This window comes from Globicephala melas, chromosome 12 (genome assembly GCF_963455315.2).
Source record: "Globicephala melas chromosome 12, mGloMel1.2, whole genome shotgun sequence".
In the NCBI taxonomy this organism is placed as follows: Eukaryota; Metazoa; Chordata; class Mammalia; order Artiodactyla; family Delphinidae; genus Globicephala; species Globicephala melas.
In genome coordinates, this window is record NC_083325.1 from 58,927,207 (window position 1) to 58,949,254 (window position 22,048).

A 22,048-nucleotide genomic window follows, 5' to 3' on the forward strand; every position below is an offset into this window, starting at 1 on the left:
TCCCTGGTTGAGGAACTAAGATCCTGCAGGCTGAGCAGCGGGGCCAAAATAATCTTCTAAATGATTTCCCTGCTTCCACCGTTGCTCTACCCAGCAGTCAGAGTGATACTTTTAAATCAGATTAGCATGTCAGGTCTTTGCTGAAAGCATTTCAACAGATTCCTGTCTCAGGGTAAAAGCCAAAGTGCTCATATATGATGTGCCCCCTCTTCGTCCTCATCTTCTACACTCTCTCCCAGCTCACTCCGCTGCAGTCACAGCAGCCTGCTCACTGTTCCTAGAAAAAGCTGAGCAGCTTGAGCCTTTTCAGTGGCTCCCTTCCCTCATTTGTATCTTCAGTCAAATCTCATCTTCCTCACCTGCTCTCTTTAGCCATTCCTACTAAATCCCTGTTCCCTCCTGAGCTTCATTTTTCACCTTAGTACTCAACACCTTCTGATGTGCTATACAATTTTACTGATTTATTTTGTCTATTGCCTGTCTACTTACATTAGAATATAAGCTCTGAAAAAGTCAGGGATTTTTGTTTGTATTATTTTTTACTGATGCAGTCCCATTGCTGGCACATAATTGTTCAGTAACGATCTGTTGAATAAATTTTAAAAAAAGATAAAGAAGGGAGTTATTTAAGGTTTGACTTTAAGCTGTTATAGTTAAGACTGTGCACATTTTATGTCTCCTGTAAGTTTCTTAAAGTCAAGGAAAGTCTTGTTCATTTCTGGAACTCTACTCATGGTCTCCAGTACGTTCTCTTTTATATCATATTAGCTGCTCAGTGTATGGTGGTTGTTGAATGTCTTCTCAGCAGGGAACGTCCTAAGACTAACTATTCATCTTTACCCAAATGAAAGCATTAGATATTTTCACAAATAATATATATACACAAATACACACTCACACACATATTTCTTTACATACTTATATGCTAAAAGGTAAATCAGATCTATAACAAGTTAGCTTCCTTTACACTCTTTAAAAATTATAATTAAAAGTATTTTCAGTTCTAATCTCTATTGTTAGTTACCATGTAAATTAACTTTTGATACTGCAAAGAATTATTTCATTATCACGACACTTGTCAAGACACTTCTGGAAAACCATGGCAGCTTCTGAGAGTCATGAACATGTTAATCATTTAGAAGAGAGATATAAAGATGACTAAAGGGACATAAAAAAACAAAGAATTGAAATAAGAAACAACAAACAAAAGGTAATTGACGGTGACATGTAAACTTGTTTCCTTCATAGGGGAAAGAACTACAGAAACAGAAGATACACAGTTTACAAATAGACCAAGAGTTGGTTTCCTAAAGACTTGTCTGTTGTTTCACCTCCCAATACAGATAATCCTTACGTTTCCCCTGTTTGTTTTTCATAAAACCTCTACTTCCACTCAGTGTGCAGATACACATCAGTTGCTTTCATTACAATTACTCGGACTTAGATACATAAACTGTTAAAAAGCACAAAATGGTAACGCTACCTCCCAGCCAGTAGTTCTGTTTCAACAGCTTTACCATATTTATCTAACAAGAGTGATTGTGTAATTATTTGCTTTATTGAATTTTTTGCTTATTTTTAAAAAATGTGAGTGGATAGTTTATTGTCAACGTGCTTATGTTAATGATAAGAAGAGTAGGTCTTATAAACTTAATACAGTTGATGCCAGTGAAAATAATTAGGCATACCAAAAAGGCAGTTAGTTGGTTATCAGTTTGATCTAAGATTATGTATTATTTCGTCAAAAAAAAAGTAAATAATTGTATGAAATGTTGGAAATACCGTGATTGTCAGTTTGTATCTAAAAAGGCAAGAGGGCCTCCCCAGTCGCACAGCGGTTAAGAATCCACCTGCCAGGTGGACATGGGTTCAAGACCCGGTCCAGGAAGATCCCACATGCCACAGAGCAACTAAGCCCAGGCGTCACAACTACTGAGCCTGTGCTCTAGAGCCCATGAGCCACAACTACTGAGTCCACGAGCCACAAGTACTGAAGCCCACACACCTAGAGCCTGTGCTCCACAACAAGAGAAGCCACCCCAATGAGAAGCCCGTGCACCGCAACAAAGAGTAGCCCCTGCTTGCCACAACTAGAGAAAGCCTGCGTGCAGCAATGAAGACCCAATGCAGCCAAAACTAATAATAAATAAATAAATAAACAAACAAACAAGGCAAGGAAGTATTAGGGAGTCTATGTTTTATTGTAGTTTTCAGGGAGAGACCCACCCCCATAACATTCAAGTGTCCTTTTGCTCTCACATATTTGACTAAATATAGCTTTTTACAGGAAAGCACTGTATTAAAAAATAAATTGTATAAAAAATAAAAGCAAATAGAAATGCCTATGATCTTGTTCATTATATCTGTGCTCTATTAGAGGGACAGAGTCTCGTGTTTGTTAACCCACTAAAACATTTGTGAAGCCCCTCCTACGGTTTGGACAACCTTTTTCGTAAATGGATGGTAATTATATCAGTTTAGGATAATGCTAACTACTGTAATAACTAAGCTAGATCATAATATAATTTTATTTCAAGTTTATGCAATAGTTTAGAGCAGATGTTCAAGTTATTGGATGACTTTCTTTCTTTGGGTGACTCAGGGACCCAGACTTGCATTTTCTGGGACCTCACAGTGTCATGTAGCCTGCTAATGGGAAAAGAAAGAGTAGGAAAATGACACATTATTTTTGCTCGCATTCCATTGGCAAGAACTATTCTCTTTGGCACGTCATGTTGACTGGGAAATGTCTTTTGATGGGATAATTGCCTCCCACCAGTAACTTCCACATTATGGAAGGGAGAGCACAGATTATTTGTGAATGGCTAGCCAGCTCTGCCAAAGTGATAATGTTGATAGTAATCACGTATTAGTTTCCTGTGGCTATGTTAACAAGGTCTACAAACTTGGTGACTTGAAACAGCACAAATTTATTCTCTTAAAGTTCTGGAATTTAGAAGTCCAAAGTGTGTTTCACTGGGTCAAGATCAAAGACTTAGCAGGGCTGCCTTCCTCTGAATACTCTAAGGGAGAATCCATTTCCTTGCCTTTTCCAGCTTCTAGAGCTGCATTCCTTGCATTCGTTCATTCTTGGCCTCTTCCTCCATCCTCAAGGCCAGCAACATAGCATCTTGCTCCTTGCCTTCTTATAGTCAAGTCTCCCTCTGCCTCTTCTTATAAGGACACTTGTGATTACATTAAGGGCCCACCCAGATAATTCACGATAAACTCCCCATCACAAGATCCTTAACTTAATCATACTTGCATGCCCCTTTTTGCCATGTATGGTAACATTCACAGGTTTCAGAGGTTAGGACCTGGCCATCTTTGGGGCCATTATTCAGCCTACTACAGATAGTTAACATTTATTGAACACTTAGTATTGTGTCATGTTTATTCTGAGAACTTTGCATGTGTAAGTCTGTATTTTTCTGCCTGTCTACTTGATTTATTCATGATCTGCTCTACTTGTAGGCTTGCTTATTTTTCTCAATTAGGTTTTGTTTTTATTTTTGCCATCCTTTGGAAGATGTATTCTTCATTTTAATGTCAAAAATTTTACCGAAAATTCATAATCTCTCAGAATTGGAAAGAATTTTTCAAAATTATCTAACCATCCCATTGGGGGGGCTATTAATTTATCCTTTAGAATGTATTTCTCTTGAACTTTGAAGAAAGTCCTTTAACTCTGTTAGGCTCCTTTGGATTAATTAATGTATTAAACTGCTTTCTTTTTTCCTACCCAAATCTACCTTTTTTCAGTTACCTTTAAAAATCAAATTGTGGAATTTTTCTTTGGATTTTTTCCCCACAGAAATACTGAATTTAATTTGGCCATTGTCATAATCACGTGGGGATGACTTAATAGGACAAAAAGGATGCACTTTGGATCAACAACATTTCCTGGGAAAGACATGGTTGAAGGCTTAAAAAGCCATTCATAGATTTTAGTGAAACCACAGGAGTAGCAAACAAACAATTGTATAAAACATGCTAATAACTGGATGAAATTAAACCCAAAGCAGATGCTCCTGATTTAGAGTCATCATGTAGTAGAATTATGTGCTATGATTATGATTATGCTCTTATTATGATTCATTCAGGTAACAACTTCATTGATTGCATATTAGGTGCTAGGGATACAGAAATGATGAAGGTATCATTCCTGTCCTAGATGCTGTAACATTCCAGTGAGGACATAGACATGAAGACATTGATGCAGTGATGCTTACAGGTATAATAGAAACCACAGCTCAAGGTGGCTTAAACAGTACAAGGAGTTTATTGGTCATGAACAGGTATATCTGAAAATTACCAGGCAGATGAGGCTTCCTGTAGTATAGCTCAATTACACTGGTCATGTGCCTTCCTTCTTCCCCCCTTTTCATGTTTCTTCTCAGTGTTTTCTGCAGGTCAGTGTTATTCTAAAGCTGGCTGCCTTGGAGGTTGTGTGACGACTAACAGCTTCAGGGCTGCTCCTGGAAAGAGAGCTGCTGTCCTCTAACTATTAAACTAGTCCTAGAGTTCAGGCTGACTGTATCAACTTTGATCTCATGTAACCCAGTCACTGAATTGGGGAAAAGTATAATCGAAAGGCAGGTGAAAAGCAAAATTTAGAACTTTCAAAGTATTTCATATATCCCTGAAAATTGGAGTTCGTCTCATTATGGCCTTATTATGTTTATCTTGGATTTTTCTTAATATACTGAATCAGAAATTCTTACTGGTGGGAAGTAAACCCAGAAGATCCTAGTTCAGTGATTTTCTTTTGAGATTTTGAAGGCATAAAAATTTTCTATTCTCCCTTTGGAAAACTTGGATTTTGTACCCATTTCATTGCAGAAATTACGAATCTGACATACTGTATCTTCTCTACTACTTCTTCCCTTGTCACTGGGGCAGTAAGGTTGGTTTTGATATTGAGTTCAGGTGGTTCATGGTTAGGCTACTTTCAAGCCTGTTACATTTACAGTAGGAAAATGCCAGGCCAGAAGTGTCAAGGGCTTGCCATAACAACCTCATATTTACAATTTAAACTTTAGTTTGGGAAACCTATTTTTGATTCTGCCACTAATATACATTTAATCAGGCTATTCATAGTATATAATGCTTGAAACACTGAGTTAGTAATACAAAGCTGCTTTGATTTCAATGTAAGCACTTCCACGTGTTCTCTTTCTGCTTAGTCTCTGGTTTACCACATTTGCATTCATGGCAGTTCTGTCTCTCTCCATGACAAATGTTCATTCAGGAACCAGGAACATGTGTGACACTGTTACAGGATTGCCAGATCTTATTTTGAAGAATTTGGGCAGGGAGGGAGTAGAAGGAGAGAGATACTTGCTGATAGTCTGACCAGACTTAAATACAATCCCATTCTACATCCCAGCACAGCTGGAGCAAGGCACTTGAATACAGGATAAGCCTGTGGTAGGGGTGGTGGTGCGGGGGTGGGGGGGGGGGCTTCTGGTAAACCAGTACTGCTAGAGTAAGGCCTCTCAGCTCTACCAAAAGAGCTGTGGAGGTACATTTGATAGTCTCAGTGTATAAGGGTTCCTGCCCTAACTTAAAAAAGAATTGCTTCCTTGTGCAAAATTATATTAAATGTTGGGACTTCCCTGGTGGCGCAGTGGTTAAGAATCCGCCTGCCAATGCAGGGAACACGGGTTCACGGAGCAACTAAGCCCGTGTGCCACAACTACTGAGCCTGCGCTCTAGAGCCCGCGTGCCACAACTACTGAAGCCCACGTGCCTAGAGCCCATGCTCCGCATCAAGAGAAGCCACCACAGGAGAAGCCCGCACACTGCAACGAAGAGTTGCCCCTGCTTGCCACAAGTAGAGAAAGCCCACACGCAGCAACGAAGACCCAACGCAGCCAAAAATAAATAAATAAATAAAATTATATTGAATGTTATTTGCTAAGAAAGGGAAAACATAATGTATTTCTAGTGAATTATATGATGGCATAATTGTAATAATAGCAAATGCTTATCTAGTGCTTACTCTGTGTCACATACTGTTCTAAGCATTTTACATACATTAGCCCACCTAACCCTTACAATAGCCATATAAGATAGATTATTATTAGTTTTATCCCTATTTTACAGAGGAAGAAATTGGCACAGAGAGGTCAAGTAACTTGCCCAAGTTCACACAGCTTAGTAAGGGACAGAGTTGGGATTTGAATCCAACATAGTCTGGGACCAGAGTTCATACTTTTTAATCATTGTACTTTACTTTCTGTCAAGATAGGACTGAAATTGTCATTAAAAATAATATCAATAACATTTTTTATGTTTTGAAAGAAATCGACATTTTGAAATTTACCTACTAAATATTCAACTTGCTTATTTTTTATTCTAGGAGAAGACTTTGCAGTTGTGCAGCAAGAAATTATTATGATGAAAGACTGTAAGCACCCAAATATTGTTGCTTATTTTGGAAGCTATCTCAGGTACATTGTTTGTTTCCCTTATGAAAAGCAGTAATGATTTCCATCACCTAATACATTTAACAAAATAAAGTTAGCTCTAATACCAAGTTTTGTAGTTTGCTTCATGCTTTGAAAATAAGATATCTTCATATGAATGGAATTTTTATTTATGACCTCTTTATGTTAATTCTGTACCCCATACCATAGTCCATGATTTGTCTGTTATACTCTTGGGAATTCTGGGTGTAGTTTCAGTGAGGAAGCTGGCAAGTAAAAACTGACTTTTATGGTTAGTCTTCCTGTGGTAGACCAGAGATCTAAATACGCCATTCTGTTGCCCCTTTCTTCTAGTCTTGGGTGAATTTACAAAGTATATCTGTTGTTTTTATTAGAACCTTTAGAACCTTTTTTTTCTTTTGTGCTTCTAGCCTCAAAGTATTGCATCATCCCTTCCCTTCATTTTATCCAGAGGACTAGGAATTATAATTATTTTACTAACTTCTTATTTTCCCAGGTCCTAAAGTGAACTTAGAAGGACTGAATTTGCCGCCCCTTGTTTTGGTTTGGCAGGACCAAGCCAGGTTCCCCAGGTCATATTCCATAGGGGATGACCTCAAGGCCAGATCTTGCGTTTCCATTCACTTCTGTATGCAGTTGAGTTGAGCACTGTGACCTAGTTGTTTCCAAGGTTCCTTCCAAAGGGGAAGGATTAGAGAATGTTTTCTTAGGTATTTAAAAAACTCTTCTGTTTGGTTCCCATATACTGTAGGGTAAGAATAAGGATGTATCTTATTACAGCTCCCATTCTGTCTGTGAGCCAAGTACAAAACACTTCTTTTCTGATGCAGGCACAGCATATGGAAAAGACGGGGCACTTCTGCCCTCTCTTCCTTCCAGCTTGTGAAAGGCCAGGCGGACCAGCTCTTCTTGATTCTAACTGCTCTTGGATAGCTTTGATTGTCCACCTTCATCGAGGTCAAAGGGTGGGTTTAATGGGACTTTAGTTCACGTAGGGACAGGTGCTACCCCGAGGTCAGTGGCTGTTAAACATTTTGAATGGGTTCTTTAACAGCCAGTTTAAAACTTTTAATGGTGGGTGGTTCAGACAACAACCTAACAACAGTTTCTGCATCAGTTTTTATCTTATGGACAGACCCAGCACAGGCAGTTACTCCATCAGCTCAAAGAAGTCCCTTACAGTCATTTAAGCTCATGATACAAATAACTGATTTCTGCCAACACATGTAAATTGTCACTTCAAAACAATTTATTTCACTGTTATTGGTCCTAACAAAATGATCCTACTTAGACTCATTTGGGAGAAGCATTACAAAGTTTTCTTCCCCCAAGAGCAAACAGATCTTTTTTTAAGAGTTTTTGTGTTTCCCCAGGGCCATTGAACTGAGAATTTCTCAAACATGTTCTGAGTCTTCCAGAAATATGGGACCATCCAAAGCCTAACCTGTTATTCCAGGAGATCCCCACCCACTTACATGGCAACCTTGGTGTGGTGAAATGAGCATGATCTTTTTGCCACAGAGACAGTAGTATAGTTGGTAGTTTAGAGCTTGAGTTCTGGAGTCAGGTTGGTTGGGTTGGTTGAGTCCTGACTCCATCACTTACTAACTTTGTGACTTATGGCAAATTACTTAACCACTCTGTGCCTCCATTTCCTCATCTATAAAATAAGGATAATAATAATAGATACGTGATGTGATAACTACAAGGGTAGTTGGTAAATATAAGTAAAGTGTTAAGAACAATGTTTAGAGCATAATAAATGCTCAATAAATGTTAACTTGTATTGCTACTACTATTGCTATGATTACTATTACTGTTAACTGTTTTTTAAATACCGTCAGGTTAGTGCCTAATTTGATCTTTTCAACAACGCTCTTAGGAATATTACTCTATGGTAAATATTATTTCCATTTTACAAATAAGGTGTTTGAGAGTTTCACATCGAGTATTTAGTTCACAGTCTCATTTCAAGTTATTGACCGAGGAGGGTCCTAGTTCTTTCTGTGGTATTGTGCTTATGGATCACATGACTTTTGACTTGGCCTTTCTACTTCCTTGCCAAAAAAGCTGACCAAATAAACTTCCAGTACTTCACACCCACCCACCCCACCCCTCAAAATTCAAAAAGTAACATTAAGCTAAACTGGACATTTGACTTTCTGGGTTACTTAGGCAAGAGCCTTCCCACACAGGTTAGGCAGCAAAACGTTTGATCTTGTTACCGGAATACAGAATTCCTTTTGGGTTTGTATTCATTTTTGTTGAGACTTGGGGCAAAATAGCACAACTCTGTAGTAACACACTCTTTAACCTTAACCATGAGACATGCTACAAGAGAGCCAATTTGAGATTATGCCTAACAAAAATTGTACTTACTTTTAGATATCAGGAACCATGTATTCTGACTGTATTTTGAATATCCTTTTTTTTTAAAGTAAACCTTTTAAATTGAAGCATAGTATACATACAGAACAGTGTGCAAGTTTCTGTTTTGTGTGTAACTCGATGGATTTTTTTTAGAGGATACTTTTATTTTAATCTAAGTATAAGGATACAGAGAGCAAAACTGCCCAGAAACCGTCGTGAAACAGACAAAATTAGGGTCATTCTTTTTTTTTTTTTTAATAAAGCGTGTTCATTTGGAGTTGTATGATCTGATATAGGAAAACTGATTTAAACATATAATTTTATTCTGTAACGTGTAGTTGATGAAAGTGATACGAAAGCAATTGGTAGTATAATGTGGAACAGCGATTAATCCTCTCTTTCTTTAGCTCTTTTCTTCTATAGAAATTCTTCCCTGCTTCACTAATTAAAGTCTAGACTCAGGCAAATTTGGACTATGGGATAATGATTAGCCTTGTGGGGTGTTAGAGCTAGAAGGGACCAAGAGGTCTTGTCACTTAGCCCACTTTTTTTTTTTTTTTTTTGCTGATAGAAGAGAGACTGCTGGATAAACGACTTCTTTAGGTTATCCAGCTACTCATTGTTGGTGCTGGGATTTAAACCTGGCTCTGCAGGTACCTAGCCAGCAGTCTTTTTGGTGTACATATTACTTAGTCCGGAAATGGCAGATTTAGTCTCAGAGGGAACATGGTTTCTTGGCTTCTTTCTCATTACTGAATGAGTTTTCAGAAGGCAATGAGCTTGTTTGTTTGAACTTGATACAAACCCCCTAAAATATATACAGTTCTTATTGACCTTCTTCCTTCTATCTTGTTGCATTATAGCCTATTATAACAAATTTGGACCAAAAAATTGAGTAAACTGAAGTAACGTGGTTTGACCATTAATAAATTTCCCCTCCAGGAAATCAGACTTAACCCTATGAATTTACTGAATAGATGACCAGCAAATAATTAAGTTCAGAAGCGTATTTTATAACAGGGTTATAGTGAGCTATGCTCACTTCCCAAAGGAATATTGAGACTGAGCTCCTGTAAGACAGAGAAGCCTGATACTCTTGATGGGGCCGTCCTTACTTGCTCTTCAACATCATTAAAAGCCTGTGTTTATTAAGTGCCTAATTACACATACTGTACAACAAGAACTGGATAGAGAAAACTTTTCTCTGAAAGTTTAGAATTTAAAGTAAATAGACCTGGTGTGGTAAATATTTTTATCTGTGTATTTCTGTGTGTATATTTACAAAACAACAGATTTAAATCACCATAGACCTATTCTTTATTCTCAGTAGAGCTAAACGATTGCTTCTTTTAAGCAAAGAATGATCTTAACTTCAGATTCTTCTAAGCATTCCTTCGCCCAGCATATCCTTTAAGAATAAATTAAGAAAATTGGAACATTCCTTTCTAGTCTGAACTCATAATGCTCAGCTTTGACTAACAGCAAATGATCCTCAAAAGATGAGCTGTCAGAAGGTCAGATCCATGCACTGATAACACTTTTATTTAGATCAGATATTTTAAACCTTTGAAATCCAGAGTAGTAGTTTAGATGAACATGATTTAACTCATAGTAATAATATATTTATGAATCATCACCACTTACAAAGTGTGTTTACATTATTTCTTAGGATGTCTAGAGTGCTGTATTGATTTCTGGAGATGTTAAGATAGATAAAACAGTCCTTGCCTTTAAGGAGCTTACTATTGAATAGAAAAAATAGACATGAGCAAATAATTGCAATGCTAGGTGCAGTAATCGTTTTGACGTAAGATATAAAGTGATAAAGATGTGGTAGAATATCTGATTTTGTCAAAGGGAATCAGAGAGAGCTCTTTGAATGATGTTATTCCCAAATACTGGGTGTTAGAGGATTAGTATGCATTTACTGTGGTGTGTATATGTATGTAGAAAATTGTAATTTCTGACAAAGGAAATGGATGCATGAAAAAATCATGAAGTGTTCAGGAGATAGCAAATAATCTCATATTAGAGTTTAAGGGGAAAGGGTGTAGTTCAGCAGGTTAAGGCTGTGGAGATTTAGGCAAAAAAGAAACCTTTTATGCCTTAATTAGGACCTATATGTATTGAGCATACTTGTTGGAAGGTTTTAACACAGAGGTAGTATATTCTATGGGGGGATGGACTTGGGGTGTAGGGTATTGAGACAAGGAGTCAGTTAATTTTATACGGTACATTTATTACAGTAATCCAAGAAAGAGATGGTAGTCCCCTGAGTTATATAGAAACTGGAAGAAATTTTTTTTCTAGAGCCAGAGACAGGACTTGCCAGGACGTGTAGTCCCTTGAGTTATATAGAAACTGGAAGAAATTTTTTTTCTAGAGCCAGAGACAGGACTTGCCAGGGAAACCACAGAATCTTAACTGAAAATGCGTTTTTGAATGCTCACACTATGAAAATAAAGTAAATTAAGTCACTTTAGTTTATACCCAGCTACTGTCTTTTTTTAAAAAAGGAAACTTAATCTTGGAATATGTTAGATTTACATAAAAGTTGCAAAGATAGTACAAAGAGTTCTCGCAGCTTTCCCTGGTGTTAACATCTTACATAACCCTGGGACATTTGTCAAAACTAAGAAATTAACACTGGTACAATATGTTAGCTAAACTAAGATACTGCATTTGGATTTTACCAGTTTTTCACTAATAGTCCTCTTTAAGAAATTTGGTGGAACTACCTTATGAGATACTTCTTTATACCAGTATTGCTGGGGTATTTCTACGGAACATCTGTTCAGAGGGATGCTGATATGTGAAAAAATGGGTCTATGGAAAAAATAATTGGGAGATGTAGCGAACTAAACAAAATTAGAGAAGTTGTATTTCTTCTTTCTCTTCTTCATTTTCCCTCTCCCCTCTGCTCTGTTATCTTTTCCCCTTCTTCCTCTTCTGCATTCTCCCCTTCCCAACATTCCATCCCCTTTCTTCCCCTCTTTCTAATCTTCCTCCTCCTTTTCCCACCTTTTCTTCCCTCTCCACACCTCCTCCTTCCCTTTCTCCTTCTATTCTGTGCCCCACTCCCCCCCCACAGGATTTCTCAGAGACCTTAAAATACCAGTGGCGTTGTTAATTTCCAAGAGAAGAGAAGACTGTAGTATATGACATTTCTAAAACTGATTTAACTGTGCAGTGGTTTCTTTTGGGGAACATACTTCACATAGGACTGCTGTCCAGTGACCCATTCTTTGTCAAATATTATGCCAAACTGGGAGTGTTAAGTACAATTATAGAGAAATAGGTCACCTTGTATCCTCTGAATACATAGCTACCCCTCATTGTTAAAGGGGAAGAAGGTGGATGGGTTACGTATAACTTTTTGGAATGCGGTCGTTTTTGCCTATTTGTTTAAAAATGAACCAAAACATTTTAATTCAGCACACATTAACAGCTATCCTAAACTAAAACATCTAGCAGTTATTAAACTTTTCGTTTTTCACATTGACAGTTGAGGTTACAGTTGAATTATTTTGCTGAATGTGATGGAGTAGCCATTGGCAAGTGCTTTGGTCAACAAGATAACCTACAGTAAAGTACAGGGTACAGCAGTGTGGGGCATGGCTAGGCATCCTGTCCCGGGGGAGTGACTGGTCTGCTAGTTTCTAGCAGACATTTGAGAGCTGTTTATCCTTGGTGATCATGCTCATATTTTATTTTTCTTTTTAAATCATGTTATATTTGGGCAAAATACATAAATAATTATACTTAGTTCAGTGTGGGAAGATTAAAAGGTGTGTTTTAGAAATGATAACCTCTTTAATTTAATGAAATAGTTATTAGAATGTTAGTTCCTATATGCTCTAGTAAACATTGAACTAGAAGATGAAAATAGTGAACTTTTCCCCCCTCTACTTATTTTTCTATTCCTTGTCAGATAGAAAGATAATTTTACAGAATAAGAAAGAAGAATTATAAGGATTTGTTGAGCCAGAGAATTAATAGTGATATATTGTATATTTACCTCAGTGATTAATTTTATTTTAGTTCAGATACCCAGGGACAGAGATTTTGTAATTTATTGGCCTGCATCGAATGGACTGATCTGATTCAAGTCCTTTCCCGTTAGGCAGATGGCTTGGTGAGTGACCAAAAGCAAATGCAGATTTACCATCACAAGAGAGACATTCTTAGAACAGATGGAAGTCATTTTTCTAATAGACTCTGAATATTCAGGCGTTTTTGATAATAGCAGACTTAACTAAATAGAATGTTGTAAAGGTAAAGTGTTTTAGGCATCTTAAAAGGTAAAGTATTAAATATATAATTATGATTTTTTTTTCTCAGTCTGTAAGTTGGAAAGTCATTTTACATAGAGTGAACAGAAAATTGTGTTTTTAAGCAAGGTGGGAAAGGAGGTAGACCAGCTTCAAGTAGAGGATGGTATAATATTGAAATATGTAAGAAAGCAGAGAACTCATTTCCTGCATCCATTTTCTTTACAAGGAGAATTGTTTTCAAACTGGAAAGGGTAGGAAAATAATGCTTAATAAAAGCATTATTAAGAAGGAATTGAAGTACAGATAGGTGACTAGATAATTATAGAGCACCAGACACTTTAAATGAATGTAAGCCTTTTAGATTTATATAAATTATATCTCATTACTATACTGAAAATATAGCAGACATGATTGCCATCCACTGTCGTGAGTGTCTTGACAAATAGGAGGGGTGTCAAAAGATTAGTGATCAGCATTGACCAATTTGCAAAGGAAAGGAAAAGGTGATTTCTAGAAAATACAGACTGTTAAACTTGATGTCAGTCATCTGTCCCCAGCAAACATCTAAGATAAATTATTAATCACATAATTAGTGAGCGCTTATAGGAAGGAAGTGGTGATTAGCATTACTTTAGTAAGAAGTTATGTCAAATCAATCCCATCTCTCTTCTATTTTTTTTCTTAAAGAAAAGAAAAAGGCAAGTTTACTTAATTACACCTTCACTGAGTTCCAGGAGCAGTTTAAGGTGCCTCACATAAATAAAACACAACAAGACAAAATATAACAAAAGGAGTAGAAAACAGCTTACGTTTATTGGGCATATAGTCCAGGTCCTTTACTAAGCAGTTTACTTATCCTGAGCAGACCCCAAAACAATTCAGCCAGTTTCTGTGAGATGTGAGAAGTCCCTGCTGCCTGTTGCTTAAGCCCTTGAGGCAGGAATTTTATATGAAAGTTTCATGTGCAGCAGATGTGAAAATATTTTAGAGCAGTAGTTCTCAAGCACTTTGGTCTTAGAACCCCTTTTATTTTACACTCTTAAAAATGATTGAGTACCCCCAAAGAGCTTTGGTTTGTGTGGGTTGTATCTATTGATATTTACTATATTAGATATTAAAATTGAGAAACATTTGAAACAAGAATACAGAAGCACATATTCCAGTAGCTGTCAGAGGGATGACATCATCATCACACTTCCTGCTCCTGTAGTGTCTGGAAAACTCCACTGTATTTTCAAGACAGAGTGCAAAGGGCAAATAATTTTTAGTGTTGTTATGAAAATGAGTTTGACTTTGCTGACCCCCTGAAAGGATCTCCAGGACTCTCAGAGGCCTCCAGACCGCACTTTGAGAATCACTGTTCTAGAGGAAGGACTCAGTCTAGAGAGATCAGGCTATGAAATCCTGCATTACACATATTAAATTGGAGTCTAAGCATCATTTCAAAGAATATTGGTTGATAGACTTGCCAGTTTTATACCTCAGTTTAAGCAGCGGCACAGAGAGGTGCGAAATGGTCATTCTGAGCAGTCTACGTAGTTAGAGTGCCATTCATGTCACCAGTGGAAAAGTTACTCCTAATGCTCCTTAAGCTCATTAGTAAACTCAGTAGTGCAGGTCCACATAGTTTATACGCAAAGCTCTTGCTCCTGATTAGGGGCTTTCTAACCAACGACTTCTGGAGCGTGGGGTAGGAGGGGTGTATTTACACTTAGAAATAGTGTCACAATAGTGTCTCCAATTATTTTAAGTAAAATAATTGGAGAGCTAATAAGATGCATGTGAAAACTTCTTTTTTTTTTTTTCTTTTAAGGATGAAATTTAACAAATAAGGACAAGGTCCTGTGCATAGTTTCAGTGAACCAGATATACAAATAGGGAGCTAGAAAGGAAACTCATCTGACCACTTCTATGTAAAAAAAGATCTAGAGGTTTTAGTTAACTTCAAACTGCAAACCAGCAGTTGAATGCAGTTGCTAAGAAGCTGAAGTTAATAAGAAATAGAAGTGTTCACATAAAGGACATAATTGTTTGACTCTCAGGGGGATTTAGATTTCTCCCTGTGTAACAGTCACCAGTCATAAATGCCTTCATCGTTTTGGATGAGACCATGCATCTGCCAGCCCCCAGGCATCCATTCTGTGAGTTATTCAAACCAGGCCACTGGGCAACTAGGTCATACTTTACCATCAGCAGTCATGACTCAGTTTCACTGGTATGTGGACCACCTGTGAATTTGAGGTCCTGATTTCTTTCTCTGGGCTTCACTATCTTCAGCTTTGCCTCTAGAATCATGGTACTTTTTACTCTGTACTCTTTTAAGTTTGCTGACCTTCACACTGACAGGTTGTGTTCCCTTGATATATGGTGCATGGTCCATCACACCCAACCAAGTCAGCTCACCTCTCAGGTCTGCTTAATCACACCACCACTGCCATATGTGGTCCAATCCTGATAACAGCTCCACTTGTTAATGCACTGTTCATGCAGTATTCAGACTAGTACTTGATTCTGGGTGCCACATTTTAAGAGACATTGACAAACTAGAGACTATCCAGATGAAAGTAACTAAACTGAGGAATATACAAACCAACCACTGTTTTACAGTATGACCTCAGCCTATTCTAGCTTCACTTCCTGCCATTCTCCCTTCAGGTAGCCTGAGTTCAACTCACGCTAAATCACCCACGGTCTCTAAAATGTGTCATCAAATTTTCATTCTTTTGCACAGGCCCTTTCCCTGTCTCTTAGTGGTGAATTCCTACTTTAACTTCAAGACCCAACTCAAATGTTATTTCCTCCCTTAAAATTTCCATTGACTCTCCTAATTATTTTTACCTCTGGGTTCTCACAGAACTTTATACATGCCTGAATTGTGCATTAATCAAACTATAATACAGTCCAAGGGTCAGCAAACCTTTTCTGTAAATGACCATATAGTAAATATTTTAGGCTTTGTGGACTTCGTATGTTTCTCTCTGTCACAGTTGCTCACCTCTGCTGTTTTAGTACAAAAACAGCCATAGATAATATGTAAATGAATGAGTGTGACTGTATTCCAACATAACTTTACATGGACACTAAAATTTGAATTTCACAGAATTGTCACATGTCAAGAAATAATATTCTTCTTTTGAAACCACCCCCCCAACCGTTTAAAAATATGAAAACCATTCATAGTCCCTGGGCTGTACAAAATCAGGCAGCAGGCTAGATTTGGCCCACTGGCCATAATTTGCTGATCCTGGTACTAATCGATTTGTTTATTATTTCAATTACTCATGCATTCATTCATTTATGAAATAAGTATTCATTTACTGGTATCCTTCTAGGCACTGTGAATGCAGTGGTAAGAGACACCAACATATTATTAAGGCAGAATCTTTCTTCCGTGTTAGACTGAGCTTGCTGAGTTCAGAGACTTTTCTATTCCATCTCTGCCCCCCAAGAACAGTACATTTCCTGTTACATTTTGAGATGAAGTAATGAATGATTCAACAAAGGAATAAGAGATTATGGCTTTGCTAATTATTTCTCCTGTGACTATGTGGTTATGCTGTCTTATAATGTGAATGTGAAAGAGAAATGCTACTAAAGACAAGTGAGTGATAAATTTTTAACAAAGGTTATTTTGGAAAGATCTTTGTTGAGTCTAGATATGAGGGTAAAGTTTACATTTTGTCTGTTTTGTCAATGAGAAGAGCCATCAAAGTGATACACTTTGAGATGTATTGGCTATTCTCTGATGAATCTTCTCTATGTAATTTTTGGTATGAACCTTTTAATTAACATTTAACTTTTATAATGCAGTCATAGGGTAGATGGATAAACTGTGAGGGAGGGGACTTTTTAACTAAAGGGACATTTTCTCTCATTTGGATGTGCCAAATGACATCTTTACATCCTACAAATCGTGTATTTTAAGGATTAAAACCTTGGGTTGAGTTACAGCAACACATTATGTTAAGTAATTCGTTTACTCATAGATATTAGCTTTTCTCTTAGCACATTGCATTTATGTGGTTTTTCAAGGTATTGGCATACAACCTTAAAATACTTGTTACTTCAAATAACTTTAATCATGAAAATGTGATAATGCTTATTTTCTTTTTATAGGCGAGATAAACTTTGGATTTGCATGGAGTTTTGTGGAGGTGGTTCTTTACAGGATATTTATCATGGTAAGACCAAAGTATATGTGAAAGAGATTAAGTAGAAATTCTTAAAATACAGTTATTTACTATGTTAAACATTAATGTTGTTTTGAGGCAAGTGTGTTTTATCATTATGCTATTTGGATACATAAGGAAATTTAAGATATATACAGACGAAAGGAGCATTCACTTTATAAGTTGAGAAATTACACACAGTTGGATTATTTGCTAATTCTAAAGAAGGTATATTATATATAGTTAGTTCAGTTGGAATAGGAAACAGGAAAGGATAGATTTTCTGGAACTGTTTTAGAAGGCTTAATGAAGAAAGTGGGCTTTAAATTGGTCTTTAAAAGATAGGTAAACCATGGATACAAAGAAGAGACATAAGTGTACTCCAGCAGCACAGTGATGTGAAGGTGTAACATGTTAGATCACTCTCACTGGTCTGTCTAGGGTGTATTTGGAGGGTGTGGTCAGATCTAGAGAGCCTTGAAAGCCAGAAGGAGGGACTTGCCTGGTGGTCCAGTGGTTAAGACTCCACACTTCCACTGCAAGGGGCACAGGTTGGATCCATGGTTGGGGAACTAGGATACTGCATGCCGTGCTACATGGCCAAAAGAAAGCCAGAAGGAAAAACATGGGAACATTTCTGCTTCATGAAAAGTTATTTCTGAGACGTCCCTGGTGGCACAGTGGTTAAGAATCCACCTGCCATTGCAGGGGACATGGGTTTGAGCCCTGGTCTGGGAAGATCCCATGTGCTGCAGAGCACCTAAGCCCAGGTGCCACAACTACTGAGCCCACGTGCCACAACTATTGAAGCCCACGTACCTAGAGCCCATGCTCTGCAACAAGGTAAGCCACCGCAGTGAGAAGCCCATGCACCGCAACAAAGAGTAAGCCCCGCTCGCCACAACTAGAGAAAGCCCACACACAGCCACAAAGACTCAAAACAGGCAAAAAATAAATAAGTAAATAAAATAAAACAATTTTTCAAATGTATTATTAAAAAAAAAAATTGAAGGGCAGACAGCAGAAGCAAGAAGAACTACAGTCCTGCAGCCTGTGGAACAAAAACCACAATCACAGAAGCACAGACAAAATTAAAAGGCAGAGGACTATGCCCCAGATGAAGGAACAATATAAAACCCCAGAAAAACAATTAAATGAAGTGGAGATAGGCAACCTTCCAGAAAAAGAATTCAGAATAATGACAGTGAAGACGATTCAGGACCTCAGAAAAAGAATGAAGGCAAAGATCGAGAAGATACAAGAAATGTTTAACAAACCCTAGAAGAATTAAAGAACAAACAGACAGAAATGAACAATAAAACAACTGAAATGAAAAATACACTAGAAGAAATCAATAGGAGAATAACTCAGGCAGAAGAACGGATAAGTGACCTGGAAGACAGAATGGTGGAAATCAACCGCAGAACAGAATAAAGAAAAAAGAATGATAAGAAATGAAGACAACCTAAGAGACCTCTGAGGCAACATTAAATGCACCAACAATCACATTATAGGGGTCCCAGAAGGAGAAGAGAGAGAGAAAGGACCCGAGAAAATATTTCAAAAGGTTATAGTCAGAAACTTCTCTAGCATGGGAAAGGAAATAGCCACCCAAGCCCAGGAAGCACAGAGAGTCCCAGACAGGATAAGCCCAAGGAGAAACACACAGAGACACATTGTAATCAAATTGACAAAAATTAAAGACAAAAATTATTAAAAGCAACAAGGGAAAAACGACAAATAACATACAAGGGAACTCCCATAAGGTTAACAGCTGATTTCTCAGCAGAAACTCTACAAGCCAGAAGGGAGTGGCATGATATATTTAAAGTGATAAAAGTGAAGAACCTACAAGCAAGAATACTCTACCCAGCAAGGTTCTCATTCAGATTTGACAGAGAAATCAGAAGCTTTACAAACAAGAAAAAGCTAAGAGAAGTCAGTGTCACCAAACCAGCTCTACACGAAATCCTAAAGGAACTTCTCTAAGTGGGAAACACAAGAGAAGAAAAGGACCTACGAAAACAAACCCAAGGGCTTCCCTGGTGGCACAGTGGTTGAGAGTCCGCCTGCCGATGCAGGGAACATGGGTTTGTGCCCCGGTCTGGGAGGATCCCACATGCCATGGAGCGGCTGGGCCCATGAGCCATGGCTGCTGAGCCTGCGCGTCCGGAGCTTGTGCTCCGCAATGCGAGAGACCACAACAGTGAGAGGCCCGCATACCACAAAAAAAAAAAAAAAAAAAAAAAACAATTAAGAAAAAGGTAATAGGAACATACATATTGATAATTACCTTAAATGTGAATGGATTAAATGCTCCAACCAAAAGACACAGGCTCGCTGAATGGATAAAAAAACAAGACCTGTATATATGCTGTCTAAAAGAGACCCACTAAAGACTTAGGGACACATACAGACCTGAAGTGAGGGGATGGAAAAACATATTCCATGCAAGTAGAAATCAAAAGAAAGCTAGAGTAGCAATACTCATATCTGATAAAATAGACTTTAAAATAGAGAATGTTACAAGAGACAAGGAAGGACACTCCATAATGATCAAGGGATCAATCCAAGAAGAAGATACAACAATTATAAATATATGTGCACCCAACATAGGAGCACCTCAATACATAAGGCAAATGCTAACAGCTATAAAAGAGGAAATTGATAGTGACACAGTAATAGTGGAGGACTTAACACCTCACTTACACCAATGGACAGATCATCCAGACAGAAAGTTAGTAAGGAAACACAAGCTTTAAATGACACAGTAGACCAGATTTAATTGATATTTATAGGACATTCCATCCCAAAACAGCAGATTACACTTTCTTCTCAAGTGCATATGGAACATTCTCCAGGATAGATCACATCTTAGGTCGCAAATCCAGCCTCAGTAAATTTAAGAAAATTGAAATCATATCAAGCATCTTTTCCAACCACAACACTATGAGATTAAAAGTCAATTACAGGGAAAAAAAACCGTAAAAAACACAAACACATGGAGGCTAAACAATACACTACTAAATAACCAGGAGATCACTGAGGAAATCAGACAATACCTAGAGACAAATGACAATGAAAACACGACGATCCAAAACCTATGGGATGAAGCAAAAGCAGTTCTAAGAGGGAAGTTTATAGCAGTACAATCCACCTCAAGAAAAAAGAAAAATCTCAGTCTAACCTTACACCTAAAGGAACTAGAGAAAGAAGAACAAACAAAACCCAAAGTTAGTAGAAGGAAGGAAATCATAAAGATCAGAGTAGAAATAAATGAAATAGAAACAAAACAGTAGCAAAGATCAATGAAACTAAAACCTGGTTCTTTGAGAAGATAATCAAAATTGATAAACCTTTAGCCAGACTCATCAAGAAAAAGAGGGAGAGGAATCAAATCAATAAAATTAGAAATGAAAACGGAGAAGTTACAAGAGACCCCACAGAAATACAAAGCATCGTTAAGAGACTACTACAAGCAAGTCTATGCCAATAAAATGGACAACCTGGAAGAAAGGGACAAATTCTTAGAAAAGCACAACCTTCCAAGACTGAACCAGGAAGAAATAGAAAATATAAACAGACCAATCTCAAGCACTGAAATTGAAACTGTGATTAAAAATCTTACAAGAAACTAAAGTCCAGGACCAGATGGCTTCAGAGGTGAATTCTTTCCAACATTTAGAGAAGAGCTAACACCCATCCTTCTCGAACTCTTTCAAAATATTGCAGAGGAAGGAACACTCCCAAACTCATTCTACAAGGCCACCATCAGTCTGATACTAAAACCAGACAAAGATACTACAAAAAAGAGAAAATTACAGACCAGTATCACTGATGAATATAGATGCAAAAATCCTCAACATAGTACTAGCAAACAAAATCCAACAACACATTAAAAGGATCATACACCATGATCAAGTGGGATTTATCCCAGGGATGCAAGGTTTCTTCAATATACACAAATCAATCAATGTGATACACCACATTAACAAATTGAAGAATAAAAACCTACTGATCATCTCAATAGATGCAGAAAAAGCTTTTGACAAAATTTAACACAAATTTATGATTAAAACTCGCCAGAGGGCTTCCCTGGTGGCGCAGTGGTTAAGAATCTGCCTGCCAATGCAGGGGACACGGGTTTGAGCCCTGGTCCGGGAAGATCCCACATGCCACGGAGCAACTAAGCCTGTGTGCTACAACTACTGAGCCTGCACCCTAGAGCCTGCAAGCCACAAGTACTGAAGCCCACGTACCACAACTACTGAAGCCCACGCACCTAGAGCCCGTGCTCCACAACAAGAGAAGCCACCACAGTGAGAAGGCTGTGCACCACAACAAAGAGTAGCCCCGGCTCGCCACAAGTAGAGAAAGCCCGCGTGCAGCAATGAAGACCCAGTTCAGCCAAAAACAAATAAATAAGTAAATGTATTAAAAAAAAAAAAAAAACTCTTCAGAAAGTGGGCATAGAGGGCATAGAGGGCATTATCAACATAATAAAGGCCCATATATGACAGACCCCTGGCAACCATCATTCTCAATGGTGAAAAACTGAAAGCATTTACTCTAAAATCAGGAACAAGACAAGGATGTCCACTCTCACCACTCTTATTCAACATAGTTTTGGAAGCCCTAGCCACAGTAATCAGAAGAAAAAGAAATAAAAGGAATTCGACTTGGAAAAGAAGTAAAACTTTCACTGTTTGCAGATGACATGGTACTATACATAGAAAATGCTAAAGATGACACCAGAAAACTACTAGAGCTAATCAATGAATTT

General features: G+C 37.7%; 1 protein-coding gene across 4 annotated transcripts in view; it reads left to right on the forward strand.

The window, feature by feature from the left end:
• The window catches only part of MAP4K3 (mitogen-activated protein kinase kinase kinase kinase 3), a 188,724-nt gene that overhangs the window by 85,662 nt on the left and 81,014 nt on the right, over nucleotides 1-22,048 (forward strand). For all 4 annotated transcript variants that reach the window (XM_060309558.2, XM_030857860.3, XM_060309559.2 and 1 more), the window contains exons 3-4: nucleotides 6,365-6,455; nucleotides 17,213-17,277. In XM_060309558.2, the coding sequence (XP_060165541.1) occupies nucleotides 6,365-6,455; nucleotides 17,213-17,277 (156 nt within the window). The remainder of the gene's footprint in view (nucleotides 1-6,364; nucleotides 6,456-17,212; nucleotides 17,278-22,048) is intronic.